Consider the following 18,678-nt stretch of genomic DNA (forward strand, 5'->3'; position numbering starts at 1 on the left):
TGGTAACTCCGGAAAGGATGGACCAACACGGGGGAAAGCTGCAGTAGAGAGGCTGTAGGGGGGAAAGTGGTTCAGACAGTCTGACTGGGCATTGGGAATGGCAAATAAACAGAGGGAAGAGATATAAGGGAACACAGAGGGCGGGGCCATGGGACCAACAGGTATGATCGGAAAGGTAGATCAAAGATGACTAAGTTTTTAACCTAAATGTAGAAAAGGAAGGAAGGAAGGAAGGAAGGAAGGAAGGAAGGAAGGAAGGAAGGAAGGGAGGAAGGAAGGGATGGGCTTGTAATAAAATTTCCAGAGACAAGAAAGGGAAGGAAGAATATAATGGAAACATTAAATTCTTACCAGATGCTATGCTTTTGAAAAGCCTGGGGGCTCTCCAGGAGGGGGTGTCCATCAGGCAGCTGGAGAGTCAAGACAAGAGCTTGGACAAAAGGTCAGGCTGGAGAGGCTCACTGGAGAGAGGTCTCTGAAGAGGGGAGACCCAGACCAGGGGACCTCCTGAGACAGCCGAGAGGGGATTCACAGGAGAGGAAAAGAGGGTCAGAAAAAAGGCTTGACTCCGAGCAGGAAAGGCGTTAATAATCAATCCTCAGCTACCAGAGGCTCCCCAGCCCTAACCTGCAACAACCCCTACTTCTGCATCCACTACCCCCACCTCCTTGGGAAACAACAGCCCTCAGTAAGCACTAAAGACACGGCCGTTCTTCCAGCTGGGGATGGGGTAAGCCACGGGGAGGAAAGGCACAGCCCCCGGAACACAATGACACTGGAGACTGAAGCATGTGACCGATGGCGGCCCACGTGCCGTGAGCAGGAAGAACATGCAGAATCGTCGAATCACTATGTTACACACCCGAAACTCGCATTGCACTGCGTGTGGGCTATTTCTGAGCTAAAAAAACAAACCAAGATCTGATCATTATTGCTCTTTGAAATGACTCAACAGGAATCCTGAAAGGACAGGGATAGCGTCTGTCCTGCATGCCACTCAATCCTAAAAGCCTCCTGCTTAGCCCGGCACTGACTAAACTACGTCCTGAGTAACAAGGAGCGGGACAGGGGTCTGGCGGGACTTCCCTGGTGAGAAGGCAGTAGAAGAAACTCATTCCGGGTCCAGCACTGTCTGTCCAGTGCCCCAGCACCTCCCCTTCCACCAGACCACCGGCTGCAGTCTCTGGGGGCCGCCCCCACAAGATGCCTTCACATGTCCTGGAGCATGTGTGTGCTGACAGCGAGCAGAGGCCAGGCCACAGCCACTTTCCCCCAGCAGACCACACCCCTAATTTACTGTGAACCTCCTGGCCCACGAAGAAAAGATCAAATCCAGCATACCAACCACCATAACAAGCATAGGATGTTTACCAGGGCCAAAGGGGAAAAGCATCACCCCAGCCTCTGGTCCCACAGAACTTGTACCAAAGTCAAATCTCTGAAATGAATGTTCCAGCTCCTCAGCTAACATAACCACTTGCTTCTGGCAAATCCAAGAGGAGACACTTGCCCTTCCCAGACGGCCTGAGCCCTCAAGTATCATCAGCCAACAGATGCGGCTCAGGGTTGGCTGCAGAGCTGAGTTCAGTCAGTATCATCAGAAGTGTTGGGGCTGATATTAGCTTCATGGTCAATGCCCAGTAGTACACTAGCGGGGCGGCAGTTTCTTTAATTGTGGGGGCCGTAGTCTTTGATCTGTCAGCTTGGCAAAGCGCTAGTCCCCAGCCATTCAAACCCTAATCCGGGTGTTCCTGGGAATGGGTTTTGTAGATGTGACTACAATCCATACTCCGTTTACTCTACGGACAAGACTATCCTGGATAATCTGGACGGAACTGATTCCATCCATTGAAGGCCACAAAAGCGAGCTGAGACTCCCTGCAGAAGTTCCACTGGGGACAACAGCTTCGGCCCATCCCCAAGACCCCCAGGCTGCCCTCTCCAGTGGCCCTGAGGGCTGGGGACTTGCCAACGCAGCCCCCGTGGTTGCCTATGCCAAGTCCTTGCGATCACCCGCTTGACCTATATCTCCTGCCGGTTCTGCTTCTCTGGTTGGACCCTGAATGAGACAACACAGGACGGCCCCTGGAAAGATGCATCCAGTCAGTAACTACTGGAGTGTTTGCTGTTCTAGATGCCCTGTTCTAGAGGGCGGAGATGAAAGAGAGTAGAACAAAGACAGGTGGGGGGCTGCCGCCTTGTGACGCCAGTGCCAGACCTCCAGCTTTGTCAGGAGATATTCCCACAGCATCTGACTCCCTGTCTTCAGGGACATAGAGACCCAGAGACACACACACAGGGAAGAAAGCTCTGGGACAACAGAAGCAGGGGTTGGAATGACCACAGGAGCCCCTGGAGGGAGAAGAGGTGAGGAAGGATGCTTCCTGGAAACTTGCGAGGGAGCCTGACCCTGCCAACATGGTGATTTGGGCCTTCTAGTCTCCAGAACGGCGAGACAGTACATTTCTCTTGTCTTAAGCCACCCAGTTTGTGGGAATTTGTGAAGGTGACCCTAGGTAAGTAATAAAAATAATAAAATCCATTCACTCTTCTTCATTGGAAGGATCTGCCCCATAAATCACAGATGAAGTAAGGTCTGATGTGTCATCTAACAGTCTCATGTTTGACCTGGGTTGCTGCAGGTCAGAAACAGCCTGGAGTCCCCTTGCTGCTCTGTGTTCACTTCCAGTGGCTTTCCAACAAAACCGTTTTTTACAAATAGGCCACCAGCCCATGGGGTATAGTTTGCCAAGTTGACTATTTTAATATTACATTAGAGTTTTATTCATCTTTTTAAAAAAGATTTTATTTATGAATTTGAGAGAGAGTTCTCAAGCAGGGGGTAGGGTGGGGGAAAGGGGAAAGCAGATTCCCTGCTGAGCAGGGTGCCCAACATGGGGCTTGATCCCAGGACCCTGGGATCATGACCTGAGCTGAAGGCAGTCACTTAACCGACTGAGCCACCCAGCAACACCAGAGTTTTATTCATCTTGATTACTGGGTCTTTGGGTGTCCCTGTACAGTTTCCACTGGAGGCATGTGCCTCCCCATCTTAGCCCAGGCCTGGCCCTGTTTCCCTCAGATATTTTGCACTCTTTTCATTAGTCTGCATTTTTCCAGGCTGAATTGTTCTCCTTCCGGCCAGACCCTCTCCAATGCCTGTGCAGTAACTCTTGGTCTCCAGGGACTCTGCCACAAGTGGCATCTGTTTTTAGTTTTATTTTTTTCATATTTTACTAAAAGCTGATGATTTCCTGCAGATAATTGAGGAAGATGTCAGTTAAGGCCAATCTTAACCCAATGCCGACAGGCCCCTTCTAGACACTGCCCTGTGATGGCCTGGGGGCGTCAGTGTCACTGTTGGGATGGTTGGGGTGTCCTTAGTAATTCTCCTGCCACACTCACACCACCTGAGTCAGACTCCGCCTTTGAAAGAGGTGGCAGCTAGATCAAAATGACTCGCCTTTTTGCCGCCCTTCCCTAGTTCCGGGTGCATTTCTTCCACACAACGCTTTTAAATGTGTTTGGCCTTGAGTTTTCTGTAGAATTGTTTTTCTTTTTTGTATTCTTCTGGGGTTTTCTAAATACAATAATACAGGTGCCTGGTTTTCTAAATACAATAATACAGGTGCCTGCTCATGACCCACTCTTTTTTTTTGAGAGAGAGAGAGAGCACCCAAGCCCAAGTGGGAGGGGCAGAGGGAGAGAGAAAGAATCTCCAGCAGATGTCCTGCTGAGCACAGAGCCCGTCGTGGGGCTCCACACAGGGCTCGATGGGGGGGCTCAATGCCATGACCCCAAGATCACAAACTGAGCCAAAACCAAGAGTTAGACACTTAACCGACTGCACTCCGCGGGCGCCCCTCAGTCCAGTGTCCTATTTAAGTGCCGTATCACACTTGGCTACTGCGTTAAGGGGGGCTGGGCACCAGAATTCAAGCATTGGCAAACCCCAACTCCGTCACGGTCCTGCTGTGGGTCTCTGGCAAAGCACTTGTTCCCTCACACCCTCTGTTTCTCCAGCTGTAAAATGGGATAACAATATCCATCCTTCCTTCTCATGGTGGTTATGAGTTGGGATCATGGTAGATGGTGAGGCGTCTGGTGTGGCTGAAGTAAGAGCTGTGTGAAAGCTTACCAATATGTATGTGTAAGGGGGTGCTGTCTGTAATCAGAAAACCCTGGAACTGTGGGACTGGGGTACATTACAGGATATTCCAATGATGGATAATTCTGTAAACATTTAAAAAATAATCGACTCAAAGATGATAGATAGGTGGGTAGACAGGTAGAAAATTGATGGACAGATAGACGTGACTGGCTCCCTTTGGAAAATGTGGGTGTGTGTGCACATATGTAGGCCTGTGCAACTTTGGAAACACATCAGGAAGAATAAACGTCAAGCCCTTAGGTCTTAAAGAAAGCAGTTGTCTCTGGAGAGTTAAAAGAGATGGCCAGGAGGGTAATTTTACTTCTCATTTTATATCATTCTTAAATGCTGGGATTATGGGGATTTTCAGGTTTTTTAATTTTATGAATATTTAGGGAAAGCAGTGTTATATAATTCCCCTCTTCAACTGCAACCCTGTGCCGGGTGATTTTATGTGCACTCTCCTTAAGGTAAGCATTTTCAATCATTTGCCACTTCACACACACACACACACACACACACACGCACACACGCACGCACACAGGTACTTTTTCAACAGCGGTAGGGAGCTAATCCCACGGTACTGAAGAGACAAGCCCAGGGTTCCAGAACCACTAAGTCAGAGCAAGGACCCATGGTCCATTCCGCTGTCCACAGTTCACACTGGCCTGTTGCCATTAGAGTATGTCTGTCCTTCCTATACTCATTCGTTCAGTCCACTAATACTAAGGCCTGTCCTGTGTTTAGCACCATACTTGGCTCCAGAAAGAGCTGCAAAGATGAACAAGGCAAGATTTCTGCCCTTAAGCAGCTCACAGTCTCTTGTGCTGTTAATAAGAAACAGAAGGAAACAGAATGCTCTATGGGAAGAGACAGAGTCAACAGCTGGGGACAGCCCAGCTGCCCTGGCTACTCTTAATGAGGTTCAGTCAGAAGATGACTCTGAGTCCCTTCTTCTTGAGTGGAAAGTGGCAAAGATGCCCTCTACGTTTTGGTACACCTCAGTTTGCCCAGCCCACCTCTTCATTTTGTCCGACATGAATGGGTATGGGTAGTGGAGAGAAAGGAGGGGAGTAAGGTATTTACAGAAATCCGAAGGAAGAGAGGGCCTGTGGTCATGGTGGGGGCCACACGGGGACAGAAGGTCAAACCAGTGTTTGGCAGAAGGGGGAGCTGTAAAATTCACATTTGTATGCTGGCCAAAAAAGAAAAAAATTCCTCTGACTCAAAATAAACACAGACTTGCTATGGTCCCTTGTGCAATTTTTCTTAGGATTTGGGGGAATACTGTTAAAAGTCTAACTGCCCCTCTCCCCTGAATTCTGTGGGGATCACAGGCTTGGCTCTGTCTGGACCAGAAACAAAGGGTTTAGGGAAGTGTGTACCTTCCTCTCAAAAGTTTATGTAATTTGTTTTTTTTCCCCATGGAGTTGAATTTTTATTCAGATGGGAGTATCTGTTATATCTCAGCATGAGCCATGAATTTGGCAAGAGGCAGTATGCATGAGTGGCCAAAGGACTGACACATGCAGTCATTGGTCACTGGAACCTTGAGGGACACATCATGAAGGAAAAGGAACGGGAGCTAGGAAGCACAGACTCGGACAGGTGGAGAGGAGGGGAGGGACACTTAAGGCAGCAGGTACATGTGGGGCAAGGGATGGAGGAGTAAACACAGCTAAGACACTGAAGGAACACGGCTCCCCCAGCTTTGAAGCTGCAAGGACGCTTGGCCACCATCTGTTACCTTCTGCATGTCAGAGATGAGCCGTTTGAGAACCAGAGAGGTGACATGGCTGCCAAGACCACATAGCACGACCCATCCCCTGGACTCGCTCCCTGCCCGTGCTGTCCCCAAGAAGAGCAGGCATTCAGAAACGGGAAGATGGGACACGTACAAGAAATAGCAAGTCTGAGGCAGGGAACGGGACTCTGACTTGAGGAGAAAATACACGTAGGGAACTGATGGGAAGAGAAGGTGGAGAGATTGGTTGGGATTTGCTTCTGAAAGGCGTTGAATACAAGACCCACGGGTTTGGGTCTTTTTTCCATATAGAAGGCAGGGAACTACAGGTGTGTCGGAGCAGAGCTCAGATGGCACACTCGCTGTTTGTCATCCCCAGCAACGTGTGAGCACATCTGACTGGGAGAGAGGAAAGACCTTCAGAGTTCCAGGGAAGGAAAAAGCTCACCGACATTTCTCATATTTTCTCTCTGAAAGCTACAAATACTCCTTTATAATAGTGTTCCCTTTTTTACAAAAAAAATTACAGAATGTCTTTTCTTTTCTAATATAAAAGCCATGCATGCTTATTTGTGAACTTCCAACGTGATGAAGAACCAAAATGGCTCCCACAGTCTCCTCACCAAAAATCAAACCCAGTCAATGTTCTGACTTCATGACTTTTCCATCAGAGATTTTGTTCCTTGGATTTTACATAATTATTAAATACCACTACATAACTATATAACTTTAGAACTTACTTTTTTTAAGATATTATTTATTTATTTGACACACAGAGAGAGAGAGAGAGAGACGGCACGAGCCGGGGGAGGGGCAGAGGGAGAGGAAGAAGCTGACTCCCCATTGAGCAAGGAGCCCAATGGTGGGCTCGATCCCAGGACCCCAAGATCATGACCTGAGCCAAAGGCAGATGTTTCAGCGACTGAGCCAACCAGGAGCCCCGTAACTTTATAATTTCTAATTTCACTTAATATAAAACCATAAATACCTTCTTATGTCATCAAAGAGTCTCAAAACCATCATTTTACAGGCATATGATCTGTGTACTTAACCACAACCTCCAGACAGGCCATTCAGGTCTTTCCTTTCTCCTCCCTAAACGCTACATTGTTGTGTGTAATGTTTGTCCCCTTCAGAGTACTTCCTTGGAGTAAACTCACAAAAGTGAAATTCCTACAGTAAATAGTATGGACGGTTTTTAAGGTCATTTACACACCTCGTCATATTGATTTACAATTCGGGGGTGGGGGGTTCTTAATACATACAACATATAACTCAAAAAACTAGAGTTTTTATTGAATGAAAGCAATTTCTTTGTTTGGATGGCTTGTCTTTAATTACAGAAGTATTTCATATTTGAAGAAGAAAAAAATACCCCATAAAATTAGACTATGGGGGGTGGGGGAAGACACAGCTTCCACAAAATTTAATGTCCACGCACTCTGGACCACATGGGCTTTCTCCTGTCTTCTGATCGGTGTTCCCCCCTCCTTTTCCTCACTACCTACCCCACCCCTCTTCTCCCAGCCTCTCAGATTCTGGGATGTTGTCTGTTCTGTGTTGATTAAGGGGGATGATTCCGTCTTGTATTTCCTAGTAAAGGGCCCAAGTCCACACACAGAGGCTTTGGCACCCTTGCCCAGGGCTTTGGAAAAGTACAGTTTGCAATGAAAAGATTGATGGTGCTTTCCTGATCTTCATGGCCTGTGTGTTTCTCATTATCTTCCCTTGGATGCAGTTATCGGCTTTTGTTCCAAAGCCACACAAGGCTGGTCCCTGCTCCTCCCAGAGCAAGGAGACTTCTCTAGAGCTACTGCCATGGGGCGAGCAAAGCCACCAGGCTCTCACACAGTCAAAACCCCCTCTTCTCTCTTCCTCTCGGCACAGCTCTGCTCAGACTCCTTCACGCCCCAGCTGCCCCTGTGCTGGCCTCCTAACGAGCTCCCCCACGTCCGCCTCCTTTCCCTTACAGTCCTCCTCATACACTGCAGCAAAACCAGGCCTTCCTGGAGCAAACTTCATATCATCTTACAGCCCTGCTCAAGCCTCCACAGCAGATCTCTGTTACTTACATGGGAAGTCCGGTATTTTGGAATGGATCAATAAACACGTACCATGGGCCCTTTCACAGGGCCATTAAGCACCACAGGGGCTCTACCATGAGCTCTGTGTCTAGTTCGGGGAGCTAACACAGACACATGAAAAGTCACAGGACTCCGGTCCCCACCTTCTTCCAGTTCTCCAGTCCTGCACGTTCCACAGGCAGATCTCAAGCTTGACATGTTTCAGACTAACTTGCTCTCTTCTCCCCAGATCTATGCTCTTTGTACAATGGTTCCACTATTCAGGCTCTGAAGACAAGAGAGATCCATGTCAGGAATATGGGGAGGGTTTTTTTTTAAGATTTTATTTATGTATTTGAGGGAGAAAGAGCACGGTGGGGCTAGGGCAGTGGGAGATGGAGAAGCAGATTCCCCATTGAGCAGGGAGCCTGATGTGAGATTTGATCCCAGGACCCTGGGATCGTGACCTGAGCCAAAGGCAGATACTTCACTGACTGAATCCCCCAGGAGCCCAGGAATAATGGGGAGATTTGAGGGCAGGAGATCTTGGATTTGTAGTGCGCATCAATATCTACTTATCTATTTATTCACTTCCTCAGTTGTGCTTAAGAACATAAAGGGGCACAGAAACTAATCAGACGTGCCCCCACTGTTGTGAGCATAGAACATAGTGAGGGATACAGAGCTTCCTGTCCACTGCCAACTCGTCTACCCAAACTGTGCCTCCCAAGCCTGGGTCTCCAGAGCCACCCCCAGCTCAACCATTCACTTCCAGAAAAGTGGACTAGGATACCTCCACGTATTTTCATGATTCTCCTGTGCTTGTCTTCTACCGAACCCCAACTGATCCAGATTTCAGAACGACTGTAATACCCATGGGTATCAAGAACTACAGGTAAAAAATCATTAACAGAGGTCCCCACCATCGATGACTTTATAACCGGGGGGGTGGGGTGGGGGGAGACTGACCCTGAACAGATCATTGCCACATAATATGGTGTGTGGCCAGACCGTGCAGGCATTGCTACCAATGCCACAAGAAGGGATCATCCAGCCCAAATACAGATTCAGGGAGGTGCAGGGGAAGTGGCTTGAGGATGAGGGAAACCTGCCAACTGGAACGTGAGTGAGGAGCAGTCGTTTCATAGTGGGGAAACTAGAATTTGAACCCAGGTTCATCTGACTCTCCAGCCCACGTTGTTCCCACCATCTTGTTACCTGGTAGGCTTTCAGTGGATAGTCACTGAATGAAAGAAGAAATGCCCTAATGTAACTTTGGCTTTGAAACCCCCCACATTCCGACCAGCTGAGCTAATCAGCTGATGAACCTCAGGGAATTCCTGCAAGGGCAGAGCCCCTGTCAGCATAGGAGGGGCTAATTCGCTCCTACAACCTTGTGGAACTGGCTCAAGCTAAGATAGTCCGGAATTAACGGGGGGGGGACTCCCTACTTTTCATCCACTCCACTTCCTCAGAAGAACCCTGCTGGTGTCCCGGGAAATGCAGACAAGGGGAAGAGAAACTCGGTAAGCCTAAAGCTCCTTGAGCTACAGCCAAGAGCCCCCCTCCCCCCCAGGAGCCTGTACTAAACCGCGCTGGCCCCAGGTCTCTCTGGACAAGGAAAAAGATCCTAATTCTCCTACCCCCACCTCCTCTGAAATCCTGCTCTGGCAGGAGGAGGGCCAGGATTTCTGAGACTTAAAGATCAGAACAGGGGGCCCACATCCTCCAGCCATCCCACGGATTGCCTCTGTCTGCCCACACCCCCCTGCTTCTCTGGGTTGCAGAGCAGATGCCCTCCACCAGCAACCCCCCTTCCGTGCTTCCTGCTCCCCGGCCCAAGCCTCTGCCTCCTGTCTCTGTAGGCTTGGCATATGCACGCAGCAAACTTGGAGCTGGAGTGTGCCATCATTTCACAATTCAAAAACCCCAAATAAGAGACAGGTGGTGGGATTCTCCCAGGGAATTAAAAGAAGGACTCCAAGCCCACACCGTCTGAGTCTGGCTGCGGAGGGAACAGCCCAGAGGTGGGGCTGGGCTGAGGCCACTGTTTCAGGAGGTTCTACCCAACCCTTTCCATACTCTTTGATTCCTTGGTCCCAAACACATCTACTCAGAATGTCCTCTCGGCTCCTCCCACTTCCTGAAGAAAGTCAAGCTTACTTTGAACAATTAATGGAATCAATTTGTGGAGGAAGGAGTCAGTTCAACAAAATTAGAATCATTTTTTTAAGGAGGTTGTTATGAAAGGGGCCTTGGCAAATCACAGACTCTTTGGTACCATTATCTGGATCGATTTGGGACTCGAGATACTTCATTGCCCACCTGGGAATTACATTTTATGATTCCAGCTCTCCATGATGGATTAAGATGGGCTTGCAAATTTTGCAGCTGGGGCAAATGATTATAGCTATTTCCTTTACTTCAAGGAAATATTTTGGGTTCATCGCATAAGTCAGCACCAGCAAATTATTCTTCTTCTCCTTTTTTTTTTTTTTCCTGTAAAGGCCCAGAGAGTCAATATTTTAGGCTTTGTGGGCCAAAAGGTCTCTGTCAGAACTATTTGACTTGGGCTGTGTGACTCAAAAGAAGCCACAGGCAATGTAAAAATACATAAGCAGCACTGGGTGCTAATAAAACTTTATTGACAAAAACAAGCAGCAGGCTGGATTTGGACCACAGGCTATAGTCTGCGAACCCCTGACATAAACTGTTCTGTGCAGGAGTGTCAGTGTGAGGAAGAAATGATATTCACTGACACCCTTAGGAAGGAAGTTGCTGCTTTGGTACAAGAAAACTTTGAGGCCTCCTTGTTCTACCATTACCTAAGTAACCTCAGATAATATCAGAAACGGCATTTTTTAACATGATCCCCAGGTGGTCTGTACCCATTAATCTGGAGACCAGCGCGTCTCAAACACCAGTCAAATTACAGACTCTGAGTTCTGAGGCCTGAGACTCTGTACTTCTGACAAGCTCCTGATGACACGGAGGTGGTCCACAGGTGGGGCTTCAATTAAGCAAGATCTGTTTGGGACTATCCTGCACAAAACCCAGTTCTGGGGTGAAACAGGGGAGCGGGTGGGTCCTGCTCCCACCCACCCCCACCTACCCAGTTTCTCTACCCCCAAACAGAGAATGCATGTATCATACTAGGCTGGATGGTAAACAAACGCAAAAATTCCTCATGGAAACTCAAACCTTGGCTAACAGATTCTTACAATATCTTTATTGAGGGGGGCGGCGGGGGAGTGCGGGGAGTGAGAGAGGGGAGCTCATACACATTAAAAAAAATCAGTATAAGAGGTCATAGGAAGATCTAAGACAAGGAGACATCAGTTAGAAAATCCTGACCAGGGACGCCTGGGTGGCTCAGTTGGTTAAGCAGCTGCCTTCGGCTCAGGTCATGATCCCAGCGTCCTGGGATCGAGTCCCGCATCGGGCTCCTTGCTCTGCAGGGAGCCTGCTTCTCCCTCTGCCTCTGCCTGCCATTCTGTCTGCCTGTGCTCGCTCACTCTCCCTCTCTCTCTGACAAATAAATAAAATCTTAAAAAAAAAAAATTCTAAAAAAAAAAAAAATCCTGACCAACGCTATGAATGTCTAGAAGGGTCACCCCTACCCCTCTCATCTACCACAGAAGGAGGAACCAGGGGCTCCACATATCACGAAGCAGGAACTTTGAGTAGGTTCAAGTGCAGAAGGAAATTCAGTGAATGCTGCCTGTGGGGAAACTTAACATCATTCCTGCAGCCCACAGTCTCAGGCTAAGGTCATTAACATATGAGACATTAGAAGGCAATGAACATTGAAACAATGGAAATAAGATTCTTGCTAGCAGCCCTAGGTTGGGTGATGTGGTCTGTGGCTGACCCTTCAATCGAGTCTTATAAACTAAAGATCAAAACAAAATCAAGAGGCTGACACCATAGATAACGCTGGCTCCGAGGGTTTCATGTATGTCTATTTTTAGAGCCCTGACTAGTTCCCCCTTAAACCTGGTTCAGAGCTGCACTCACACTTGGCAAGAGGGGCACGGACCAGGCCCATGCTGAGATGGTGTCCAGATGTCACAGCCCAGCCAGCGGTCAGAGCTCTCCCCAATCTGGCAGCTGTCTTCCTTTCCAGCTCTCTCTTCCACCCCTCCTCAACCCTCTGCTCCCCATAGATTGCCATTTGCTCCCTCCCCCCAACCCCTGACCCCTGCGTCCAGTGCAGCCCTCGTTCACTGGTCACTCTGTGGCTTTGCTGCTGAGGTCAGCTTCACCGATAATGACCGACCCCATCTCACCCCCTCTGCATACTGCACTGCTGCCCAGCCCCCAGGCTGGGCCCCAGCCTCACCCCCTCCACAGTTGAGGACCACCCAGCCACAAGTGCTGTTCTCTTCCATTACCACTCATCACCAGACCACCTCCTGGGCGTCTCCCTTCCTGCTCGCACCCCCCCTACCTCCACATTGGGCATGGTTCTCTTTTCTGTTCCTTCCCATGCTGCTCTCCAGCCTCACAGTTCCTTGCATTGCACCACAATCCATTCTCGGCTCATGCTTTTCAGAATGTTGCTGGAGCCCAGTTCATCCAGAAACATCTACGCCAGCCTCTGGCTCCCCGGACCTCCCTTCCCCTAGGCAGGCTTGGTGCCTCGGTTTCTAACTGGTGTCTCCTCTCCTGTGTGGCACACTAGCCGTGACTCTCTCATTAGTTAGACTCTGACCCTGATCTTGCCTTTTCTAAAATAATCCTGGCACCGCCATGTTCCAAAGTCTCAGACCTCGAGGTCTAGGCAGGCACGTGGTCTCAGCGTCTCAGTCATCTCCACCATAACACACTCTGCGTTCGACCACGTGTGTTCTGGTCACAGCTCCAAATGCCACCCCCCCCCACCGCCACCCCCACCTCCAACACCCAGGCTGTGCCATCCCCAAGACAACTTTCCTCCAGGACACAGGAAAGCCGGACCTCCCATCCGAGATACTCAAGTGAAACAGACCAGGCCTAGGCCCCTCGCAATGGGAAAAAGACAGCTTCTCGCTCATGAAGGAAAATCAAGTTCCAGTTGGAAATACAAACTTTTCCTTTAAAGGAGAAGCTAACGTTGGCAGCCGCACTCCAGCACCGCTGGAAGAGCCATTTTGGGAGAGAGAGGGAAAGGAAGACAGTGTGAATGACAAGTGGACAGGAGAAGAGAGAGCAAAGCTGAGAGGAAGGAGGCACGGAGGGAGAGGCAGGTGGGAGGCAGAGTGAGAACAGGAAGACCCACAGAAGAAGAAGCAGAGGGGAGGGGAGAGGGAGGGATGAAGAGGAAAGAAAAGGCAGGGAAGACAGGCCCACGGCTCTGCCGGCTCGCCCACAGACTACCCATTCTGTGACAAGCTTGACAGTGTCCCCTGGGAGCTCTAACCTCCAGGAGGGGACAGGCTCTCCCCTGAGTGGAATCTACACCAGAGGTTGGGTTTGGGGGTGGGGGCAAACCAACAACCAACAGAACCGGTGGCATCTCTCTCCAAAGGCCCTCAGTAACCTCTGCTCTCAGTATTAGTGAGTGAAGCCGGAGCTCTGAGAAGCAGGGGACCCCGCAATCCGGTGAGCCCCGCATGACAGAACGTCTGTTCTTAATCCCCCCTTCCCTCACACGGGTTCCCGTTCAGATGCTAAATAGCTTGGTCCTCCTATTAAGAGGAGACACAGGAAATGGAGACGAGTCTCTGAACAGAAGGAAATAGTGCGGTCATTCTCAGAAGAGGAGGAAGCCTGGACTGGCAACCAGAAGAGAGCAGAAGGCGTCTTCCTTGGGGGCAGAAGTGCCTGAGGGGAGCTCTCGGTGTGACGTGAGAGTGGAGGCAGGGAGAGGCGGCCCAAGGAGGCTTCACAGGACAAGGCCATCTATATCCAGCACACGCTGGGGTACTGAAATACTAATTTCTGGACATAGTCACTCTGGATTGGGTGGCAGGGGGAGGGGGGTCTGCAGGGACCATTTCTGGAAAATAAAGCAGTGAGAGCCACAAAGAAATCACGTTGGAGGAATCTCATGTAATAGAGAAAATCTGCAGCAGCTGCTGGTTGGTGGTTAAGCGTAGCCCTGAATTATTCATTGGTAACGGCACGCCGTGAGGGGCCTGGTTAAGACCTCTCCGGCCTCCAGTATCAGGAGTCTCTCGGAAGCCGACTGGAAGGAAGGGAAGGAGGGAGGAAGGAGGGAAATAAATCAGTTTCAAGGCAAGCTGCGGGAAGAAAGGGACCCAGCATGGTTTATCACCACAAGGAGGTGAAGGAGAAATGGGGAGGAGGCTTGTTCCTTAGATAACAAATGGGAGGCGCGTATAACTCGGTGAGCATCCCGGCAGTGAGAGGAGATCTCTGGGAGGAGGCGTCCCTCCCCAGGACTCAGGGTCCACGTTATTCGCTCAGCCGCCCATTCCTTCGGCAAGTTTGACGAAGCAGTGAGGAAAGTTGAAGCCATGAGGAAAGTTAGTCTCAATCAAGTCCGTGGGCTCCCCCGGGGCACCTCGTGTGCGCCAGACCCGAGCTGGATGCCGGGGCTGTGGGCATGAAGGACATACGGTTTCTGCCTTCTGAGACCTCCAGGCAGACGGTGGATGACTACAGTTCTAGACTCGTTAGCGGGATCTGAGTCTGCTGAAGGATGAACTGAAAGTCCCCTCAAGACCAAAATGCACCCAGAGCAGAGCACCTCGACATGGGCAAACGCTTCCTGGCTAACCCGCAGAGACGCTGAGATGCACCACGCTCCTCTAACCACCCAGAGGCCCGGGACTAAGTGAGAAGCCCGGGCTCGGTTCTCTGGTACATGTAAGTCCTCCAAACCTTATCATGGCACTCTGCTTCAATAACCCTGGTTTCAGTAGTTCTGTGAATTATTATTTTTCTCTAAGCTACCTCAAATTATTGCTGGAAGAAGGCAACTTAAAAAAATAAATAAACTAATGAAATTAGGAGAGATCCAGATCAATGTGGGAACCCTGAGATTCTAGTGGGTTCTGTAGGGACAGGGAAGGTCAAGATAGCCTGGGCCACTCAGAGCCAGGGAGGATGCCCTGAGCCAGGACACCCCGGGATCGGCCCCTAACCAGGCTCAGTCAAGTGTGAGCTGACATTCAACATCGGCTTTTCCTACAATCAAATACATGATCTCCTCTGATACCAGCTCTCAGCACAGAATATGTGCGCTTGACGGTCCTTGTGACACCAGCCAGGTAAGTGAATGGCTTCAGGGTACATGTCCTGTCGTCACTGCCCCCCCTCCTGGCTCATGGGGTGACAGCTTCAGCAATGGGCTCTACTTACATCCATGGGTGCAGAACATTCTCCGACAACAGGATCCTCCACGACAGCTGGCTTCTGCGTCTCTTCAACTGTCACAGCGTCTTTGCTAGAAGCCACAGGCCTTGGAACTTTCTAGAGCATGGAACTCCAGACCACTTGTAGATATCCCTTTATGGAGGAGGAAGAAAGGGAAAGCAGTATCATGTTACAAATGTTTGCTTCATTCACACTTTCTTTCCTACTTGACATTGGGGCACGTGACTAACAAACAGAAACCCCTCAAGTGCCCAGGGCACCAAAGGGATCTCCAAGACATTTTGTTTCTAAGGGTTCTTATACCTACTGATATTTATCAGTTTAGAAACTAAAACAGAGGGGCACTGGGTGGCTCAGTGGGTCAAGCCTCTGTCTTCGGCTCAGGTATTGATCTCAGGGTCCTGGGATTGAGCCCCGCATCGGGCTCTCTACTCAGCAGGGAGCCTGCTTCCCCCTCTCCCTCTCTCTGCCTGCCTCTCTGCCTACTTGTGATCTCTCTCTCTGTCAAATAAATAAATAAAATCTTTAAAAAAAAAAAAGAAACTAAAGCAGAATTTAAGTTTAGTATTTATTTAAAATAATAATTATTAAATTTTATAATTCATGTTTAATTTCTTACACATTATTATTAAATTATTATGATGATTATGTGTTAGCTTAAATGATGATTTTTTAATAAAAATAGCTATTTTCAAAAAATAATGAGAAGAGTAGCATTATTTTACATTTTAAAGAATCCCTTTGATATCTGGCTTGATCCAACGCAGATTCTTTTATCTGCTTCTGAATTCAGTCTGTTGCAATATCACCTATCACTTAACCTCTGAAAAACTCCACCATGTAATCGTGGGAGACTGAGAGTAAAAAAAAATAAAAACAACAACAACAAAACATTTTAGGATTATTGTGAAAATGGTCTTGTTCTTGTTGATCCCCTGAGGGGTATCCTGAGCCCTGGACCCACCATTCTGTGCAATCAAAGCAGGTCTGACTTCCCCCTCTGACTATCCCTGTCTTTCTTTGACACCACTAGTTATCAGTTACCTGAGCAGTCTTCTAGAACTTTCTAGACATAAATGAAAATATAGGGATGTAGAGTTTGTATCAATTTTTAACAATCACGTATGAGCACTCTATACATTCTCCTCGGCTTTTCTGTCACACGTGTTGGGCGGTGTTGCATTTTAGCGTGTGGTTATGTCATTTCTGCGGATATCTTGTCCTCCTTGTCCTATCCTTGTGGATATCTTGGTGGGATATAACACCCCCCAGGTCCGCACAGCACCACAGTACAAAGGCAGGCTGCTCAACAGTGACTGTGACTTGCCACTTTCTTCAGTGAAGGACACAGGGCTTCATGGGAATAAATGGGCCACACGGAGCAAGAACAGATGTCACACATATTAGTACAGCTTTCTTCCGGCTTCTGCTTCCCTAAGAAGGCATGCGGCCCAAGTATTCAAAATTTGAGAAGGTACCCAATTTTTTGCCATACTACTGGGGGCTCACCCAGTGTTATGCCTGGGGCTTACCTCACTGTACCAGAAAGACTTGTGTTAACAATCTCTGTGCCTATTTTTATAGGAATGTTTGCAAACAACCTCTCTGGTAACACACTCACTGTCATCAGTGTCACATAATCGTGAGGCAAGAAGGCAGGATCAGGGTCCCAGCATCCCCAGACAGTATTCCTGAAAACTATTTCCCTGTGGTATACCAAGTGAACCGAGATTAACCGTCTTCGGTCACAACTTCCTTGACATGGAAACAGAACACCCCTCACCTGCAGGAAACCCTCCCCTTGGAGGGGTAATCTGGTCACATTACACCGCAGGTTTCAAATACTCAAGTTAATGCTGACCAATGAGGGTTCACTGCCTCTCTCCGAGATTTACTAGCTGTAGAATCTTAGCGTCCACTTACTTATAAAATGGAAGTAATGTACCTATCTTGTGAAGTTATTAAGAATAATTGTAATTAACTAGGGACACCTGGGTGGCTCAGTCAGTTGAGCATCTATCGGTTTTGGCTCAGGTCATGATCTCAGGGTCATGAGACTGAGTCATTTCCTGTGTCCCTCCCCCACCATGGCCCCCTCGGCTCCACACTCAGGGCCAAGTCTGCTTGAGATTCTCATTCGGTCTCCCCCCACCATTCACTCAGGCACCCTCTCTCTCTCTTTCTCAAATAAATAAAATCTTTAAAAAAAAGAGTAATCGTAATAATCTATAAGCTCTGCCGACCACATAGCAAGTGTTCAATGCTTGGCTGTTGGTAGCCTCCTTCCTTTGTCGTTCTATGAACAGAAATAACGTGAGACTGATCCTATGTCCTGGACTGGGCTGGTTCTTCAGGAGGTTTGCTCCTGAACACGTCTGGGAGTAACTGCCGGGGCAGCACAGCGAGCAAAGTCAGAGTCAGAATTCAGAACCAGGTCTGTCCTACTCCAAAGCCCAGGCACTGAACCGCACCATCATGCAATGTTCCAGCTAGAAAGGAAGGCAGCCCTTGGGGGAATGAAACAGCAAAGCCGGGGGCCTCCTAGCGATGGTCTCACAAAAGAGACAAGTTATCTTTAACTGTAAATTAATGATTTTACTAACCCAATACCGTGACTGTAATCAAAATCAAAATTCTTCAGAAAATCATCGCTATGCTAGACAGATAAGTAAGAATGGCAGGACACCAAAGCCAAGATTTAATTAGTTTGGGATTTAGAGATTATTTATTAAATTAGTGTTTGATTGGGGTTGTTATTAAGATGAATGGGTGGTTTCAATTTACAGATGATTATTTTGAATAATGGGTAAATAATGTAATATTAATTTATCTAAAGACATTTCTAGCTCCTAGTGCATGTCAGGTGTGCAGATTAAAGAAACATGTCTCTTGGCCTCCAAGAAGGTATATAACACATATCATAATATATAAAGGATATAAACATATACATATACGGGTTGGGGGATAATAAGATAGATAAGAATAAGGTGCTACAAGAAGGAGAAATGCGGCCAGTGGGGTGTTCAGGGAAGGTCTGAAGGAGTGAGGAGGCATCGCACAACTGCCTCTTGAAGTAGAAATCAGATTTTGTCAGCATTGGAAGAGAGGGAGGTAGGTCTAGAGACTCTGGCTTAAGCTACAGGCTTAACCTGGCATGGGGGATGCTGCAGAGGAGAGCCAAGGGGCAGAGGGACCCACCAGATCCTGACCTAGAATAACGACATCAGGAAGGGAAAAGAAAGAAATGATAATGCGGAGAGAACTGAGGGTTGACCAGTAACTGGCTACAGTGGGGAAGAAAGAAGGAGTCAAAGAAGCTTGAGTTTCCAACCTGCACATGACCAGGAACACGTCATTATTAACAAACCCTGGGAAAACTGGAAGAGGAACTGGTATGT

General features: G+C 48.5%; 1 protein-coding gene across 1 annotated transcript in view; it reads right to left on the reverse strand.

Moving 5' to 3' along the window:
- Nucleotides 1–18,678, reverse strand: part of DDR2 (discoidin domain receptor tyrosine kinase 2) — a 144,176-nt gene that overhangs the window by 105,689 nt on the left and 19,809 nt on the right. The window contains exon 2 of the mRNA XM_032845463.1: nt 15,266–15,412. Within this exon, the coding sequence (XP_032701354.1) occupies nt 15,266–15,271 (6 nt within the window). The 5' untranslated portion in view covers nt 15,272–15,412. The remainder of the gene's footprint in view (nt 1–15,265; nt 15,413–18,678) is intronic.

Source organism: Lontra canadensis, unplaced genomic scaffold (assembly GCF_010015895.1).
Source record: "Lontra canadensis isolate GAN:19392208 unplaced genomic scaffold, GSC_riverotter_1.0 scaffold164, whole genome shotgun sequence".
NCBI classification, from domain to species: Eukaryota; Metazoa; Chordata; class Mammalia; order Carnivora; family Mustelidae; genus Lontra; species Lontra canadensis.